The sequence below is a fragment of the Ovis aries genome, chromosome 15, assembly GCF_016772045.2.
Source record: "Ovis aries strain OAR_USU_Benz2616 breed Rambouillet chromosome 15, ARS-UI_Ramb_v3.0, whole genome shotgun sequence".
Lineage (NCBI taxonomy): Eukaryota > Metazoa > Chordata > Mammalia > Artiodactyla > Bovidae > Ovis > Ovis aries.
The window spans coordinates 75,289,116-75,306,704 of NC_056068.1; the positions used below are offsets into that span (position 1 = coordinate 75,289,116).

Sequence of the window (17,589 nt, forward strand, 5' to 3'; positions counted from 1 at the left end):
AGCTCCTGGGCTGTTGCCCTGCCAGCCTCTGGGGACGCTGGGAAGAGAAGCCGGGAAGCCAGGCTCGTGCCCCTGTGTGCCCGCCCGGCCGCCCGCCCAGCAGCCGCTGCCTGCTTGCTCTGCTGGGAGAGGAAGTGCAGTCGGTTACCAATCGGGTTATTTTCATAACGGCTGTCTCAGGCTGGGGGGGCGGGGAGGAGGGTAGGGAGGGGGAGGGGGCAGAGGAGCAGCCTCAGCAGCTCGCTCTCCAAACTAGGACTTGCTCAGCCGGAGGCCAGCAGCTGGAGCTGGCACTGCAGCTCTGCAACAGGGCTCCCCTGCCCACGGGGACCCCGGCCCCCACCCGCCTGCTCTGCCTGCCACCTGAGGGCACCTCCTGCCTGCCACCCTGCCTTCCAGATCAGGTCAAAGGGGCTTCCCTCAACCCTCCCTTGCCTTCTGCTTCCTAACCCTCTTGGACCTGTCGGGGTGGGGTTGCGGGGGGAGGGTCCCCCAGGCACCACTGTCCCCAAACCAGGCTCCTGGAGCTGATGGAAAGGGAGCGGGAAGGGATGGGGGTCTGAGCTGCTGTCCCCGAGCCGGGGCAGACCACGTCGTGGTAAACATGACTGGCCTAGTTGCCCCTCGTACCGCGCAGCCCTGGCCCACGTCTCGCACTGTGAAGTTTGCTTTGGTTTGGTTTTGGCAGTCTCCCCTTAGTGAGTGGAGACCCGGGCACCCTGCCTCAGCAGCCCCCAGGCAGGCCCCACTTCCAGCCGTCCCCACCCCCTTCCCTCGACCTCAGCCTCGGCGCTGTGGGAGCAGAGCCGCCAGGGCGGCTTCTGACCCGCAGGCCCTGCTGTGGGGCTGCTGGAGATGACCTCTGGGCATCGTTGCCAGCCTTCACCAGGACGTGGCGCCTGGGGTGGGTGGCATTCCACACTCAGTGTGGAACGGGTGCTCTGGCTGAATCCCACAGGGTGGGCTGTGCGAGCACCCTGGGAGGCAGAGCAGTCCCTGGAGGCCCAATCTGGTGCCGGGGCAGAGGGTATCTGTCCCAGCATGAGCAGGGCCCCCACACAGCCCAGGCTGCCTAGCTGTGTTCCTCGTATGGTGGGTGGTGGCCATCCTGGCTGCTCCCGCTTCCCTTTCTGGCTCCTACCTGCACCGTCGTGCATGCCCAGTTGTATCTGGCTTTTGATGACCCCAGGGACTGTAGTCCACCAGGCTCCTCCATCCATGGGATTCCGCAGGCAAGAACACTGGAGTGGGTTGCCATGCCCTGCTCCAGGAGATCTTCCCAACCCAGGGATCGAACCCACGTTTCTTACATCTCCTGCTCTGGCTGGCGGGTTCTTTACCACTGAGCCACCTGGGAGCAGAGACAGACTCCAGTAGGTGGCACGACCCACACGCCCAGGTGTCTGCTGTGGATGTAGGCCCTGCCAAGCCCCTCCTCTCTGCCGGCTGTCATCAGGTACTTTGCACCGTTAATGTCATCCGAACCTCTGTCACGTCAAAGCTTCTGGACTAGGTCGTTTCAGCCCTGTTTTGCAGAGGAGAAAATTGAGACTCCAAAAGGTTAGTTGATCAGCCAAGGAAAGCAGTGGCAGATACAGGGTTCCAAAGCTTGAAGGTAAGATGGCGTGAGCCAGTCTAACTGGGCGATCGGGTCCTGGCCTTTCTGCCCAGCAACCGATGGAGCTGGGGCTCTTGTGCCCATTGCTCCCGGCAGCTGCCTGAGCCTAGGCACCAAGGGTGCCCGGCCAGCTGCCACCAAGCCCGTCTGCCCACAGCACCCTTTGTCCTCCTCCCCAGGCTCCTAGCAGCCGGCTGGACGTCGACTCCGGGCCCCCGAGTCCTTTCCCAGCCCATTCCCTTCGGGTGTGACAGGCTTCCCCCGCCGGGCCCTGACCAGGAGGCTGAGGGCAGCCGTTTTTGCTCCGCTGTTGGTGTCAGAACCCTGTGGGGCCTCCTCCGGTGACCTTTACATGTACTGAGGGTGGTGTGTGGAAGCTGACAGAGCGTGAGGTGAGAGGAAGCTGCCGCCCAGGGCCGTGCCATGGGAAGAGGCTGCAGGCGCAGGCAGAGGAGAGTCCGGGACAGGCCTGAGAGCCGGCAGGGCCTGGGAGCAGACCCAGGAGAGGCCTGGGCCGAGATAGGAAGTCAGGAGTCAGGCCTTTGCTGACCAGAGGACAGAGGTTTCTATGGCGACCAGAGGAACAGGAAGCCTGCGCCGGGAGGGAGGGGGTGTCGGAGCACAGAGGTGCGGTCGCCTTAGAGGAGAGCGTGTCATAAACCGTCAGATCAGCCAGCTGATGGCCTCCTCCAACCGACAAGGAAACTGAGGCCCGAGAGGGAGCGGCTTTGCGTGAGGTCACGCGGCGCTGGCCTGGCCTGGCCTGGCCCAGCCTGCCCCTGCTGGTGGTGACCACGCCAGCAGGCCGCTGGGGAGACCCCTGGGCCGGGCCCGGCGGGGACCCAGGCGTGGGGGGGGCCCCTCTAAGTCACCCCCGTGTCCTGAGGCAGGTGAGCTGCAAGGCCTGTCCGCACCCCCAGCCTCTCTTGTCGCAGGCGCGGGGCTGGGCAGGCGGAAGGGTCCACCCACAAAGCGCCTGCTGCACCTCCCCCCCAGTGACTGTGGCCTTTTGTTTTCTGGGTGACACTCGCATCAGGCGGTGTGTTCGGGTGACTAATCTCCGGGCTGGGCAGCTGTCACAGGGCGGCCTGACCAGGCGGGCGGGGAAAGCTGACACCCTGGGGCAGTGCTGGAAAGTCAGGGTCCCGGCGGCAGCGGGCCGCTGGCCCTCCAGGCTCTTTCTGCTGGGCGCAGCGCAGACCCTGGGTCAGGCAGACCTGAGTTCAGGTCCCGCTCCTGCCCGTGGCCAGCCGTGTGACCCAGGAGCCTGGGCCTGGTCTCCTCAAGCTGGTTTCCTCCTCTCTGTAACCTGCCTCGGGGGAGGTAGCTAGGATCAAAGCAGATGGTGAGTGAGCGCGCTTGTCACGTAGCGGGTGATGGGTAAATGCACCGCTGTTGCCGTTTTGGCACCTTAGTCCCAGCTCAGACTAGACTCTGCCCTCGGGTTGAGGTGGGTTCCAGCGCCTCCTCCTCACGGACTAGCTGTGCACCTTGGGCTGATTATCTCCTCGGTCTCTCCTCAGGAGCCATGCATGATACCGTGTCTATTCTTTAGGGTGCTGTGGTTTATAAAACAGTGCACGTGTTTGCCAAGGACTTAGTATCCTGCCTGATGTGTGTGGGCACTCAGCAAATGTCAGGCAGGACGGCACTGATTTTAGGAGGAAACCAGGAGCTCTTCTGCCCTCCTCCCCCTCACCTGCAGAGGCTGGCAGATCATAAGCAACAAGCCCTGGAGCCCGGCAGCCCCCAGCACGGCTTCTGCAGGCATGGCTGCCTCCATGTCAGTACTCCCGCACCTATCCAAGGCCCTGGCCTAACGCTGCCTGCCCGGACCCCCAAGTGAAGTGAAGTCACTCAGTCATGTCTGACTCTTTGCAACCCCATGGACTGTAACCTACCAGGCTCCTCTGTCCATGGGATTTTCCAGGCAAGAGTACCAGAGCGGGTCGCCATTTCCTCTCCAGGGTATCTTCCGACCCAGGGATTGAACCTGGGTCTCCCGCATTGCAGGCTTTACCATCTAAGCAACCAGGGAAGCCAACCAGGGCAGTAGCAAATCAGGGTGGGAGGAGGAGGAGGAGGCGCTGGCCACGCAGCCCAGCCCGGATTCCTCAAGCCCTTCCTCCACGCTCTCAGGCCCGCAGCTGACAGAAGTGTCTCTCCTGTCAGCCCCAGGCAGGGGTCCCGTGGCTGTGTCTCAGACCTCCCTGTGGCCGCCAGAGTCCAGGAGAGTACCTGATGGTGGACACAGGTGTCCTTGGGCGCTCTGCAGGCATGGCCCCCTTGAAGCACACCAGGCTCTGTGCCCTTTCCCCACTGTTAGGAGCGGGTAAGAGTGCATGTGCTCCCCTTGGCCTGTGTAGAAGGGGCAATGGGGCAGGCGAGCTGGCGAAGGAATCAGAGCCCGTGCTCAGACCAGGTCAAGGGAGGATGGCTTGAGCAAGCGTGGTCCCTGGGACTCCTGCAGGATGGCGCTCCAGGCAGCTTAGTGTTGGGATTCTGAGCACTGGGGCTTCGGGTCCTGGCCCCCAGGTCAAGGTGCAGTTCACGGGCTCCCTCAGTGGCCAGACGAAGGTTTTCAGACATCGTCCAGCGCCGTCACACATGGGTTGTCCATCCTGGGCCTCTTCAGAAGGGTGAGGCTCGGGAAGTGCTTACCGTCAGCCCCTCAGAGCAGGAGCACCCGCAGAGCCCAGAGGCGCTCTCGTGGCTTCTCACCCCGCCCTGTGCAGCTGCCTCTCCGGTTCTCAGGCAGGGGGTGGGATGAGCTCCAAGCGGCCTTCCACCCGCGAGGCAGATGTCAGACCCTCTCCCTTTCTGGGGCTGCTCTCAGCCTGGCCCCAGGTCTGGGGGTCGTGGCAGGGCCGAATTTCCTTTCAGAGAGCCTCATTCTCTTACCGTGGCTTGGTTTCTGCCATGTCCTGGCAAGGGACACCTAAGCCTAACCTTCCCAAGGAGAGGAAAAACCTTGCCCTCAGCCCCTCAGTGTCCTATCTTTTTGCCTTTTCACACTGTTCCTGGGGTTCTCAAGGCAAGAATGCTGAAGTGGTTTGACATTCCCCCTTCCGCAGGGGACCACGTTTGGTCAGAGCTCTCTACCATGACCCATCCGCCTTAGGTGGCCCCACATGGCATGGCTTATAGTTTCATTGAGCTAGACAAGGCTGTGATCCATGTGATCAGTTTGGTTAGTTTTCTGTGATCAATTGTGGAAATCAATCCTGAACATTCATTGGAAGGAGTGATACTGAAGCTGAAGCTCCAATACTTTGACCACGAGATGCAAAGAGCTGACGCATTAGAAAAGACCCTGATGCAGGGAAAGATAGAAGGCAGGATGAGATGGTGGGATGGCATCAGCCACTCAATGGACATCAGTTTGAGCAAGCTTCAGGAGATGATGAAGGACAGGGAAGCCTGGTGTGCTGGAGTCCATGGGGTCGCAGAGTCACACAAGGCTGAACAGCTTGGTTCAGCAGCCCCACAGTCTGTCTAGGTTGACTCCAGGCTCCCAGCTTCCTTTCTCTTTTCCTTTCCATCAGCTTCAGGCAAGGGATTTGGAAGTCCTTTAGGCCAGAGCTTTGTGGATCTTGGTGCCTGGACAGGGGAACCCAGAAGAGTAACTGGCAGCCCCTCCTCTGCAGTGCTCCTGCGGCTGCAGGGGGGCGGAATTGGGGAGCACCACGGCATCCAACAGCGAGGAGTGTGGGCTCCCTGCTGGGTCTTCTCATACCCCTGCCCCGTTTAAGGGGCTCAGAAGCCACAGAACACCCCCATTTTCTCCCAAGTGTCCCTTCTCCAAGGGCAGAGGCTGAGACTGGGCTCTTGGGGCTGGGATGCCCGGCTCCTGACGCTCCCGGTCTCTGTGCCCAACAGCCACCCGCCTGCCCCTGCCATGGAGACCTTCATTAAGAGACACTTCCAGCGGAAGGCGCCCGGCCCAGGGGAGGGGCCGCGGTGGCCCAGCGGCGCGGGGCTGCCCACGAGCAAGGCCCGGCGCCGATCGCCCGCGGGGCAGGCTTCCTCCTCGCTGGTGCAGCGGCGGCGCTCCAGCGCGCAGCTCCAGGGCTGCCTCCTGGGCTGCGGGGTGGCGGCCCCGCGCCCCGGCCGCCGCCGGCGCTCCAGCACCGCGCCCCCCGCCTGCAATCCCCGCTTCGCTGTGGAGGAGGTGCCCACCCAGCCGCAGCCGGCCGTGGTGGGGCCCCAGCTTCTGGTGGCACCCCTGCTGTTGGCTGGGCTCGTGGGCATGGAGGAGGAAGAGGGCTTGCAGGAGGAGGATGTGAGGGTCGCGTCACCGAGCGCCCAGCCGGGCGCCGGGACCCCAGGGCCGCCCCCACCCCCGCCCCGCGGCGGGCTGCCCCTGCTGCCGGTGCCGCGCTGGCGCCGGCGCCGGGCCTCCTCCCACCTGCTGCCCGCAGACGTGGTGAAAGACCACGGGCTCTGGGGCCTGCACGGTCACTACCGGCGCCTCAGCCAGCCGCGGCCCATGGGCCAGCACCCCAGCCCAGGAGGTCGAAGAGCCTCGGGCACTGCAGCCGGCCTCGGGATGCCCGCCCGCGTGCGCCCGCTGTCCCGCCGGCGCCAGGTAGCCCTGCGGCGCAAGTCAGCCGGACCCCAGACCTGGAGTACCCTGCTTGCGTAGGTATAGCTGCGGCCAGCAGGGCAGTGGTGTGACCTCCGGGGGGCTGGCCCGAGGGTCCCCAGCTTGGCAGCAGCTCTGGGCCTGGCTCGGAAGCCAGCAGGGCAGCGAGGAGAGTCTAGTCTCCTCAGGGATCCTCTCAGAGCCGGGGGAGGGTGGGGGGGGGTGTCCTGGGGGGCCTCCTCTGCCCTCCCTGCCTTGAGCTGGGGTTGAGGTCAAGGTGAAGGCAGAGATCCCAGGCGAGGGGAAGGAAATAGAGGCGCTGCGCGCCCAGCAGGCCTCAGCTGTCTCCTCCTCCGCAGGAAAGCCATCACCAAGTCGGGCCTCCAGCACCTGGCACCCCCTCCTCCTGCTCCCGGGGCCCCGTGCAGCGAGCCTGAGCGGCAGATCCGGAGCACCGTGGACTGGAGTGTGAGTGGCCGTGAGCGGGGAGGGGTCGATGGGGACCAGCTCCCTGCTGGGGGTCGGAAGTCCTGTGGGCGGCTGCAAGGGAAGCCCATGGACCTGTGGGGTCAGGGCAGATCTAGGGTGGCCACGTTCGGGCCAAGCCTTGAAGCCAACAGTGGTGAAAACAGGATGCAGCAAAGTAGATTGTGGGGGCTGGAGCAGGTTTGTCTTGGGAGAGGGGGAGGGGGGCAGAGCAGGCGTGCGCCGAGCGTGCTCGTCCCGTCCTCCAGGAGTCGGCGACCTATGGGGAACACATCTGGTTCGAGACCAACGTGTCCGGGGACTTCTGCTACGTCGGAGAGCAGTACTGCGTCGCCAAGATGCTGGTGAGTGAGCGCGGTGCGGCACGCCGCCCCCTGGTGGTGGAGCCGGATCTCGAGCCCTGTAGGCCTGCCCTCCCAGGGGAAGGTGGGAGCGAGGCTCTTGCCTGAGCCGCCCTGCAGGGGGCTGCCCCCTGACAGCCAGAGGGACAGGACTGGGTCCTGAAGCGAGGACAGGGCTCGGCAGTGCTCTCCCAGCGCAGCTGTGCTGGGGCAGGCGTGGGGCGGCACCCGGGCCCGGGTTACCCGATGCCTCAGGGACCTTCTGTTTCCCGCAGCAGAAATCAGTGTCCCGGAGAAAGTGTGCGGCCTGCAAGATTGTGGTCCACACGCCCTGCATCGAGCAGCTCGAGAAGGTGAGCGTGGCTGTTCAGGCTTTCCTGCCCCTCCCCCTTGGGGTGCTGAAGCCCTCACGGCACTCCTACACGGGTCTCTGTACACGCGTGTTCACGTCACACAGACACCACTGGCCAGGGGTGCCTCAGTGTGTGTAGTGGTGAAAAAGCCAAGGACCCAGGGGCTGCAGGGCCTGCATCTGCATCCCGGCTCCTCCTTCATTTGCTGCTGCGTCCCGCTGCCCAGAACAAGCCTGGCACAGAGCGAGGCTCATAAGACTGTTACTATACGAAGTCACAAATGCTGGCTGAGATGCCATTTTATCAGTTCCCAAACTAATAGTTAGAAGGCGCTGAGCCTTCGTACCTCAGCTCTGTCTGGGCCAGTCCTGTGTGGGCCCTGAAGCCCGGCTCTGTCCCCTCCACGGTGCGGCTGTAAAGACCTTTTCCCAGGGACCGTTGTCCACGGAGAGGCTGCAGCTAGGGGCGCGTCTGGGCCCGGCGCTTCTAGGGAGGGAGGGAGAAGGACAGCTGGGTGAGTGGGTCCAGGCCTATGGATTGGGAGGCTGCCGTGGCCCCGCAGGACTCCCCACCAGCAGAAGCCGAGGCCAGTGTAAGAGAAATCCTGTAGGACTAGGGATGGCTTGAACGAGGCTGACGCAGACGGCTTCCCCTCCTCTTCATCTCATACAGTGCAGTTTCCCTAGGGCTGAAGCAGGGGCCCTGAGGCAAAGAGAGTCGCCTGTAGCCCTAGGTCCTGTAGATCCGTCACACCAGCCCCTAAGGTGATAAACCAGGGCTCCACAAATGGGCTGACGGTCTCCAGGGACCAGTCCACAAGCATGGACTGGGTTACCTGCAGGTGCCTAAGTTGGGAGAGCTGGAGAGCGAGGAAGAGTACAGGATGGGTCAGCCTTGCTGCCATTTTAGCGGGGAAGACGGATACAGAACTTGCTGTCTCCCTCATCCCAGAAGACTGGGCAGCGGAAGGGAGCTTCCTTCTGGCTAGTGGAGAGGAGGAGGGATGCTGGAGGGCCTCTGAGAAGAGGTGTCTGGTGTTCTCAGGGCTCCCAGGATGCTGGGGGGCCTCTCCCTCCTTTGTGGGGATGCCTCCCCAGTGACACCTTCTGAAGGGGGTGGCCACGTGCCTGACCCCATGAAGGGCGGTTCTGACGTTTCGGTGGTCACTGCACGTTTCACAGATAAATTTCCGCTGTAAGCCATCCTTCCGTGAATCGGGCTCCAGGAACGTCCGTGAGGTAAGTGCCGGGGGTGGTCAGGGCCCCGGGTTTCCCGAGCGGGACCCTCGGCAGTGACTCCAGAGCGTTGCCGGGCTTCTGCCCATCGCTCAGCCCAGTGCCGCTCCTCTCCTCCGCCAGCCAACCTTCGTGCGGCACCACTGGGTACACCGGCGGCGCCAGGACGGCAAGTGTCGGCACTGCGGGAAGGTGAGGCTGCGCCTGAGCAAGCTGGCCCTGGTCCTGGCGGCCCCGCACGGCCACGTGTGGCCCGTCCGCCCCTGACCGCAGGCGGAGTCCTGGGCCCACTCTCTGGCTGCCACACCCACTCAATCCCAGAACCCCCAGGTCCCTGGGCAGAGCGGGAGAGCAGTGTGTCTGGACCGCTCAGAAGCTGTGAGCAACCCCTTCAAGAAGCATGGAGGCTTTTTCCCTCGCTAGCTCAGCCGATGCACGTTGAGGGCCTGCCGGGTGTGAGCACGGCCTACAGCAGCCCAGGTTTCACTGACCTGTCTTGTCCCCTCCACCCACCGCCCAGTAAGTTCAGGCTCTGAGAGATCTAGGGGCCTTGTCCCTCCTCCCTCCGTCCACCCTGAGTGTCCAGCACGTCCGGCACAGTAGGCCCTGTGATAAACCTGTGTAGGACAAATAGGGAATGACTGTGATGGTTACTGCACAGAGCTTTGAGAGCCTGGGTTGGGAAGGAGGGACTGGAGTTAGGCAGGAGTTATCTATGGACCCCTTTCCAGCAGATGGTGCAGTTAACTTCAGAGACTCAGCCTGGCTCAGCCCCCGTGACTCTAGGGACTCCTTTTATAGTTCTTTTCTTTAAAAAAAAAAAAAAGAGTGCTCAGTTGCCCTGGGTAGAGAGACGTTGGCGGCAGGAAGGGGCTGGGCCTGCTGCTCTGGGCCCAGCCCCGGGGACCCTCAGCACCCTCTGCCCCCTAGGGCTTCCAGCAGAAGTTCACCTTCCACAGCAAGGAGATCGTGGCCATCAGCTGCTCCTGGTGCAAGCAAGCAGTGAGTGCCACTCCCCTGCCGCTGGCTGTCCCGCAGGGCTGCGCGGGTGCGGGCTGCAGGTCTCGCGGGCCCAGCTCAGCCACGCCCCCGCCGCCCCGCCCCTGCAGTACCACAGCAAGGTGTCCTGCTTCATGCTGCAGCAGATCGAGGAGCCGTGCTCCCTGGGGGTCCACGCCGCCGTGGTCATCCCCCCTACCTGGATCCTCCGGGCCCGCAGGCCCCAGGTGAGCCCCACCTGCGCTAGGAAGCCCCAACCCCCGCGACCCCCAGGGTCTGCCGGCCACCCCAGCTCCAACCACCGTGTCACCCACACCTCCACTTCCCTCGCAGAACACCCTCAAAGCCAGCAAGAAGAAAAAGAGAGCATCCTTCAAGAGGAAGTCTAGCAAGAAAGGGCCTGAGGTTAGACTGGGGACCAGGCGGGCAGCCGGAGGGGAACAGGAGAGGGGGGCCTGTTTCTTGGGACACTGAGGCCCGCCCCCCTCGGAGCTCATGATGCGGCCATCGCTGGGTCAGTCTGGGCTCTGGGGCCCCCGAGCAGGGGGAGGGGTCAGGTCCTCCTCTGGGGCCAGGCCCACTGTGAGGTCTGACCCCGCGGTGATACTCACGGGGGCACCCGGGGCATGGAGGACAGGGTGAGGGTCCCCCAGGGCGGGAGCCAGCCTTACGGGCTCTCTCTGTCTCCAAGGAGGGCCGCTGGAGACCCTTCATCATCAGGCCTACTCCATCTCCCCTCATGAAGCCCCTGCTGGTGTTCGTGAACCCCAAGAGTGGGGGCAACCAGGTGCGCAGGGCCTCCAGTCTCCCCTGCGAGCCTTGGGGGAGGGGTCGGGTCTAGCTCAGCTCCTCCCCCCAGCAGGTGTTCCCAGGTCTGCTTCGGCCCCATTCCTCTTTCGCTGGGATTCGGAGAAAGTTGCGTTCTGTCTCCGCCTCTTGCCTCTTCCTGGGCCCACAGGCTTCCCCACCTCAGCCCCCCACCCCTGATGCCTCCCCACTTCCCTGTCGGCTCCTGGTTTCCCGCAGGGCGCCAAGATCATCCAGTCCTTCCTCTGGTATCTGAATCCCCGGCAAGTCTTTGACCTGAGCCAGGGGGGTCCCAGGGAGGCGTAAGTACCTTCCAGGGCTCTGCGGGGGTGGTGGCGAGGGCTGGCCTGGCGCACTCTCGGGCCACAGCTCAGGGACCGTGACCCATCTGACTCCGTTCCCGCCCTCTGACCCCAGGCTGGAGATGTATCGCCGGGTGCACAACCTGCGGATCCTGGCCTGCGGGGGCGACGGCACGGTGAGTCCTCCTGCCCCCGACCCCGCCCGACCTGGCCCGCTCTGACCCAGCCCACGCCCACCTGGCCTGCTCTGCCCTGCCCCTCCAGGTCGGCTGGATCCTTTCCACGCTGGACCAGCTGCGCTTGAAGCCGCCGCCGCCAGTCGCCATCCTGCCCCTGGGCACTGGCAATGACTTGGCCCGCACCCTCAACTGGGGCGGGGTGAGCGCCCGCAGATGGGGCAGGGAGCTGGGGATGGGGGGGTGGGGTGCTGTGGGAGGCTCAGACCCCAGAGGAGCTCAGTTCCCACCCCCCACCCCCTGCCTCCAGGGCTACACCGATGAGCCTGTGTCTAAGATCCTGTCTCACGTGGAGGAGGGCAACGTGGTGCAGCTGGACCGCTGGGACCTCCGTGCAGAGCCCAACCCCGAGGCAGGGCCTGAAGAGCGAGACGAGGGGGCCACCGACCGGGTGGGTCAACAGTGGGGGGTAGAGCCGGGGGTGTCTGGGATCTGGGGCAAGTCTTCGTGTCACCAGACTTTGGCCTCTCTTCGGGAAGAGGGAATGGTGGTCCTCAGCTCATGAGAGTTGTCTACAGCCTCTCGGCACATCTTACTAAGCACCTGCTACAACCAGGCACCACTGGTTCTCAGCAGCGCCCAGAGCCAGGTCCTGGTGCACGTGAGGCCCGTCAGGGAGGAGGGTCGTCGGTGGGGTGAGGCCTGGGAAGAAAAGCCAGCCGGGCACAGGCTGCTTTGGTGTGCAGGCGCTCGGCAGGGCTCCCCAGGAGCTGAGAAGGCCGGTCCGAGGCCCCGTTTCTGCAGAGGTGGCTGTGGGGAGGGGCGGGGTACAAATGGGAGCCCCTCATGCCTGTCCCTTGGCCTTCTCCAGCTGCCTCTGGATGTCTTCAACAACTACTTCAGCCTGGGCTTTGATGCCCATGTCACCCTGGAGTTTCACGAGTCTCGAGGTGGGCACGTCTTTGCTGAGGAGGCCGCCTGCGGCTGGTGGTGGTGGTGGGGAACCCAGGAGGGGCCCGGAGATGGCCAGACCTCTCCCCTGCCAGTATAAGGCTTTCATCCGTCGTCAGCCCTCCCGCCCGAGCCCAGCTGGGAAAGCCCCAACAGGCTCAGAGCAGCTGACTGTCCCCTATTTCTTGTCACCACCCAGAGGCCAACCCGGAGAAGTTCAACAGCCGCTTCCGGAATAAGATGTTCTATGCCGGGGTGAGTGAGTCCAAGGCCTGCCGCCGTGCCCAGCCGTTGCCATGCCCACCCGTGTCCACCAGGCCTCAGGACCCCTGTGTGGCAGCGGGCAGGACATGCCCTGTTACCCACAGATGGTGACGCCCTCTGTCTCCCACAGACAGCCTTCTCCGACTTCCTGATGGGCAGCTCCAAGGACTTGGCCAAGCACATCCGCGTGGTGGTGAGCAGGCTGTGCCCACAGGCAGGGTGGGTGGGTCTGGCGGGAGGGAGACCCTCTGGGCACATATGCTCTCAACCCCGTCCGCCTGTTCCTGCCTGCAGTGTGATGGGACTGACCTGACCCCCAAGATTCAGGACCTGAAACCCCAGTGCATTGTTTTCTTGAACATCCCCAGGTGAGGAGAGGGTGGTGCTGGGTGGGCCCTGCTGCCCCTGTCTTGCACACCCGTCCTCTGAAGCCCGTGGCGGTGCCCTCCCCTCCAGGTACTGCGCAGGCACCATGCCCTGGGGCCACCCTGGGGAGCACCACGACTTCGAGCCCCAGCGGCACGACGATGGCTACCTCGAGGTCATCGGCTTTACCATGACCTCCCTGGTGAGTAAGCCAGCACAAGGCCCACCTGGAGCCCCAGGCCTGCCTTGCCCCTGGCCCTGGCCCTGAGATGGAAGGGGATGCCTTCCCTGGTGGTCCAGTGGTTAAGAATCCACCTTGCAATGCATGGGACATGAGTTTGATCCCTTTGGGGGTCCCTAAGTTCCCACATGCCTCAGGGCAACTAAGCCTGCGTGACAAAACTGAGATCTGAAGCAACCAGATAAATATAAAAAAGAAAAAAAAAAATTACAGAAGAGGGTCACCAAATTCCTTTTCATTGGCCAGAACTGGAGAATTCACCCTCACTTCCTTTCTCTGGCTGGGGTCTCACCCTCTGCTCTCCGTCGGGTGGGGGATTACTCACTTTGTTCTCCAGCCTGGGAAAAGGAAAGCCTGTGGTCCTGCCAGCCCCTGACCCTGAGTCTCCCGTGCCCACAGGCCGCGCTGCAGGTGGGCGGGCATGGCGAGCGGCTGACGCAGTGCCGAGAGGTGCTGCTCACCACGTCCAAAGCCATCCCAGTGCAGGTGGACGGCGAGCCCTGCAAGCTTGCAGCCTCCCGCATCCGCATCGCCCTGCGCAACCAGGCCACCATGGTCCAGAAGGCCAAGCGGCGGAGCGCTGCCCCCCTGCACAGCGAGTATGTCCCCCCCACCCCGCCCACATGCCCTGGGCCCCAGAGACTCTGCCCACCCCTGGCCTCAGTTTTTCCCTCTGGGAAGGAGGCTAACAGTACCCCAGGGCAGCTGGGGCGAGGGGCAGTACGTGGTGTGATGCCTGGCGGGGACCAGCAGCTTGGGCAGGGCCCTTGCCAAGCGCCACGTGGTCCCCCTGCCTGCAGCCAGCAGCCGGTGCCAGAGCAGCTGCGAGTCCAGGTGAGCAGGGTCAGCATGCACGACTACGAGGCCCTGCACTACGACAAGGAGCAGCTCAAAGAGGCTTGTGAGTGGCACGCGGGGTGGGGAGGGGTCGCTGAGGAGCGGGGCCCGGGCTGGGGTGCAGCCCGCTGCTAACGGCCGCCCTGCCCTGCAGCCGTGCCGCTGGGCACTGTGGTGGTCCCGGGAGACAGCGACCTGGAGCTGTGCCGTGCTCACATCGAGAGGCTCCGGCAGGTGAGGGGTGGGGCCAGGGCCTGCCCATGGGGCCGCCGCCGGCCCAGGTTCTAGTGGCCTCCAGCCCTGGCCTCTGCCTCTCTTGCCAGGAGCCCGAAGGTGCTGGAGCCAAGGCCCCGATGTGCCAGAAACTGTCCCCCAAGTGGTGCTTCCTCGATGGTCAGTGGCCCCCGAAGGGCCGGGTCCCGTCCTGGGTCCCACCCCATCCCTTGGCAGTCCTGGGTCGGGTGGCTGGAAACCCGGGCCTGGACAGGGGGCCATCTTCCTCAGCCAGCCCTCTCCCCACAGCCACCACTGCCAGCCGCTTCTACAGAATCGACAGGGCCCAGGTAAGCACTCAAGGTCTGCTCCAAAAACTGCCGGCTCCGGGGCCCCATGTCACCTGTCCTGCTTGGCTGTCCTGCACAGCCGGACACACCTGTGTCCGCCGATGGGCAGTGCACAGGGATGGTGCTGACGGCAGGGAGCTGGGCACTTGGGGTTGGCTTGTGGGGAGCCTCAAAGCACAGGCATCTTCCAGCCTGACACTGAAGGAAAGGTGCTTTGGGTCAGAGGCTGGGGCACCCGGTAAAGGCTTAGCTGTGGGAAGGGGCTGCAAGCTGGGGGCCCCCTGTATGAGGTCAGAGGATCTGGGGCAGGAAGGGAGAAGAGGGGGGTGGGGTGGGCTGGGGTGGGGTGGGGGCTGCTACAGGCCTGGCTGCCCCATCATTGCTCCACCTCACGGCCGTGGCTTCTCCAGGTCTGCTGGCCTGGCGTCCCCCTGCACCCCACATCGGCTGCCCTGCAGGGCCCTGACCCTCGGCCCAACCTTCCCCCCCAACCCTGTAGGAACACCTCAACTACGTGACCGAGATTGCACAGGACGAGATTTATATCCTGGACCCTGAGCTGCTGGGGGCATCTGCCCGTCCTGACCTCCCCACCCCCACGTCCCCTCTCCCCACCTCGCCCTGCTCCCCCACATCCCGGTGAGTCCCAAGCCTCAGCCAACCCTCCCCCCCAACATTGCCCCAAAGGACAGCCGACTGAAGCCCCCCCTCGCCGGGCTACATCCAGGCCACCATCCACCCCGCTGCAGTGGCCGGAGACCCGGGCTCCCTCCCGGCCACCCCCACCCTCGTCTGAGCACCCTGCAGCCCCCTGGCCTCCTGCTCTCCCGCAGCACCCTGTGGGCATGTGCCCTGCCCTGCTCACTTCACCCTGGGCACCAGTGCCCTCTTCCACCACCACAGTGCAGCCCCACTCACCTGTCTGTCCTTTGCCACCTCTTTTGCCCGCCTCTGGACTTGTCCTTGCCTCCCCGATCTGCACCCTCCACTCATGTCTCAGCCTGGGAGTGCCTTCTCTGCAGTCTCTCGGGAGCCCCCCTGAAGCTGCTGTTCAGTCACACCACCCAGTCTCCCGTTCTTCTGCACTTCCTGCTGTTCAGAACACTGTCTACTCGTTTGTCTGACTTTGTCTCTCTGAGTAGAATGTAAGCTCCCTGAGAGCAAGTTCTCCACCTGTCTTGTTCACGGCTGTGTTGCTGGTGCCCAGAACAGTGCTTGACATGCAGGAGGCACTCAATAAACTGTTGAATGAACCAAGGGCGCCCTGGGCTGGGGCTGGGAGGGCAACAAGCTGGGCCTGTGCCGCAGCCACGTCACCCTGCCTCACCCTGGCTCATCTCACCTTGGCACTGCCACATCACATGTCACCCTGTCATTTCATGTCATCTTGTCACGTCCTGTCACACCTCCTGTCACATCTCATCCTGTCACCCTCACATCTCGTCACCTTATCTCATCCTGTCACCCTGTCACGTTACCCCATCACATCTCATCCTGTCACATCTCATGTCACCTTGTCACATCTCATCCTGTCACATCGTCATCTTGTCACCTCATGTCACATCCTATCACCTTGTCACCTCATCCTGTCACATCTCGTCACCTGTCACATCTGTCACCTTGTCACATGTCACCTCAAGTCACTGTCGCATATCCTGTCACATCACATCTCATCCTGTCACCCTGTCACATCTCATGTCGCTCTGTCACATCTCATCCTGTTATATTGTCACCTTGTCCCCTTGTCACATCTTGTCACGTCTCATGTCACCTTGTCACACCCTGTCACCGTCACATCCCATGTCACGCTTCATCCTGTCACCTGTCACATCCCATGTCACATCTCACGTCACCTTGTCACATCTGTTGCTGTCATGTCACCTCAAGTCACTGTCACCTTGTCACACCTCATCCTGTCACATATCACTGTCATCTTGTGATGTCACCCCATATCTCATCCTGTCACCTTGTCATCTCATCCTGTCACCGTCACATCTCATGTCACCTGTCACCCTGTCACCCTGTCACGTCACCTCGTCACTGTCACATCTCATGCTGTCACATCACACCTCATCCTGTCACCCTGTCACATATCACTGTCATCTTGTGATGTCACCCCATATCTCATCCTGTCACCCTGTCACGTTACCCCATCACATCTCATCCTGTCACATCTCATGTCACCTTGTCACATCTCATCCTGTCACATCATCTTGTCACCTCATGTCACATCCTATCACCTTGTCACCTCATCCTGTCACATCTCGTCACCTGTCACATCTGTCACCTTGTCACATGTCACCTCAAGTCACTGTCGCATATCCTGTCACATCACATCTCATCCTGTCACCCTGTCACATCTCATGTCGCTCTGTCACATCTCATCCTGTTACATTGTCACCTTGTCACCTCATGTCACATCCTGTCACATCTCGTCACCTTGTCACACCATCACCGTCACATCCCATGTCACGCTTCATCCTGTCACCTGTCACATCCCATGTCACATCTCACCGTCACCTTGTCACATCTGTTGCTGTCATGTCACCTCAAGTCACTGTCACCTTGTCAACCTCATCCTGTCACCCTGTCACATATCACTGTCATCTTGTGATGTCACCCCATATCTCATCCTGTCACCTTGTCATCTCATCCTGTCACCGTCACATCTCATGTCACATGTCACCCTGTCATATCACCTCGTCACTGTCACATCTCATGCTGTCACATCACATCTCATCCTGTCACCCTGTCACATATCGCTGTCATCTTGTGATGTCACCTCATCTCATCCTGTCACCCTGTCGCATCTGTCACCTTGTCACATCCTGTGACCCTGTCACATTTCATGTCGCTCTGTCACATCTCATCCTGTTACATCGTCGCCTTGTCACCTCGTCACATCCTGTCACCTTGTCACATCTCATGTCACCATCACATCTCGTCGCCTCATCCTGTCACCCTGTCGCATCTCATGTCACTCTGTCATCTTGTGATGTCACCCCATATCTCATCCTGTCACACCTCACGTCACCCCGTCACATCTGCTCTGTTTGCAGGTCACTGCCAGGGGACACTGCGCCCCCTACAGGTGAGGCCTCTCCCTGCAGGGCCCCTGCTTTCTCCCTGGTCAGAGGACCCAGGCTCAGTGGGGTGGGGCAGGACCAGGTGGACCCATACACAGCCTCACGCCCACATAGCTATAGTCACGTTTGCCACAGCCCTAGGCACACGTGCCCCTCAGGCCCGCTTTGCACAGTAATACATCACACACATGTTCACGCACTGATGCAAGCCAAGGCCTCCCGTGCCAGAGTGTAACAGGCTGGTGTTCCGAGCAGGTGAAGAGCTCATCGAGGCTGCCAAGAGGAACGATTTCTGTAAGGTACTATGCCAGGCTCGGGCGTCTTCCCCTTGGCAGCCCCAGCAGGGCCCGGGGAGTGGGGCCTCTGGCTGGGCCAGGAG

At 62.6% G+C, this 17,589-nt stretch overlaps 1 protein-coding gene across 18 annotated transcripts in view; it reads left to right on the forward strand.

Annotated features, from left to right (window-relative positions):
• Window positions 1-17,589, forward strand: part of DGKZ (diacylglycerol kinase zeta) — a 44,789-nt gene that overhangs the window by 25,310 nt on the left and 1,890 nt on the right. For 4 of the 18 annotated variants that reach the window (XM_027979683.3, XM_027979685.2, XM_042233456.2 and 1 more), the window contains exons 2-27: window positions 6,563-6,671; window positions 6,938-7,033; window positions 7,309-7,383; window positions 8,565-8,621; window positions 8,742-8,810; window positions 9,549-9,620; window positions 9,728-9,844; window positions 9,951-10,022; window positions 10,309-10,404; window positions 10,644-10,726; window positions 10,842-10,902; window positions 10,991-11,104; window positions 11,213-11,353; window positions 11,774-11,852; window positions 12,053-12,108; window positions 12,248-12,310; window positions 12,412-12,485; window positions 12,574-12,685; window positions 13,124-13,323; window positions 13,525-13,625; window positions 13,716-13,795; window positions 13,885-13,954; window positions 14,084-14,124; window positions 14,624-14,763; window positions 17,184-17,215; window positions 17,466-17,509. In XM_027979683.3, the coding sequence (XP_027835484.2) occupies window positions 6,563-6,671; window positions 6,938-7,033; window positions 7,309-7,383; window positions 8,565-8,621; window positions 8,742-8,810; window positions 9,549-9,620; window positions 9,728-9,844; window positions 9,951-10,022; window positions 10,309-10,404; window positions 10,644-10,726; window positions 10,842-10,902; window positions 10,991-11,104; window positions 11,213-11,353; window positions 11,774-11,852; window positions 12,053-12,108; window positions 12,248-12,310; window positions 12,412-12,485; window positions 12,574-12,685; window positions 13,124-13,323; window positions 13,525-13,625; window positions 13,716-13,795; window positions 13,885-13,954; window positions 14,084-14,124; window positions 14,624-14,763; window positions 17,184-17,215; window positions 17,466-17,509 (2,254 nt within the window). Of the gene's footprint in view, window positions 1-256; window positions 6,264-6,562; window positions 6,672-6,937; window positions 7,034-7,305; window positions 7,384-8,564; window positions 8,622-8,741; window positions 8,811-9,548; window positions 9,621-9,727; window positions 9,845-9,950; window positions 10,023-10,308; window positions 10,405-10,643; window positions 10,727-10,841; window positions 10,903-10,990; window positions 11,105-11,212; window positions 11,354-11,773; window positions 11,853-12,052; window positions 12,109-12,247; window positions 12,311-12,411; window positions 12,486-12,573; window positions 12,686-13,123; window positions 13,324-13,524; window positions 13,626-13,715; window positions 13,796-13,884; window positions 13,955-14,083; window positions 14,125-14,623; window positions 14,764-17,183; window positions 17,216-17,465; window positions 17,510-17,589 lie in introns of those variants that run through there. The other 14 variants (XM_042233453.2, XM_027979684.2, XM_027979686.3 and 11 more) reach the window with 12 other exon arrangements.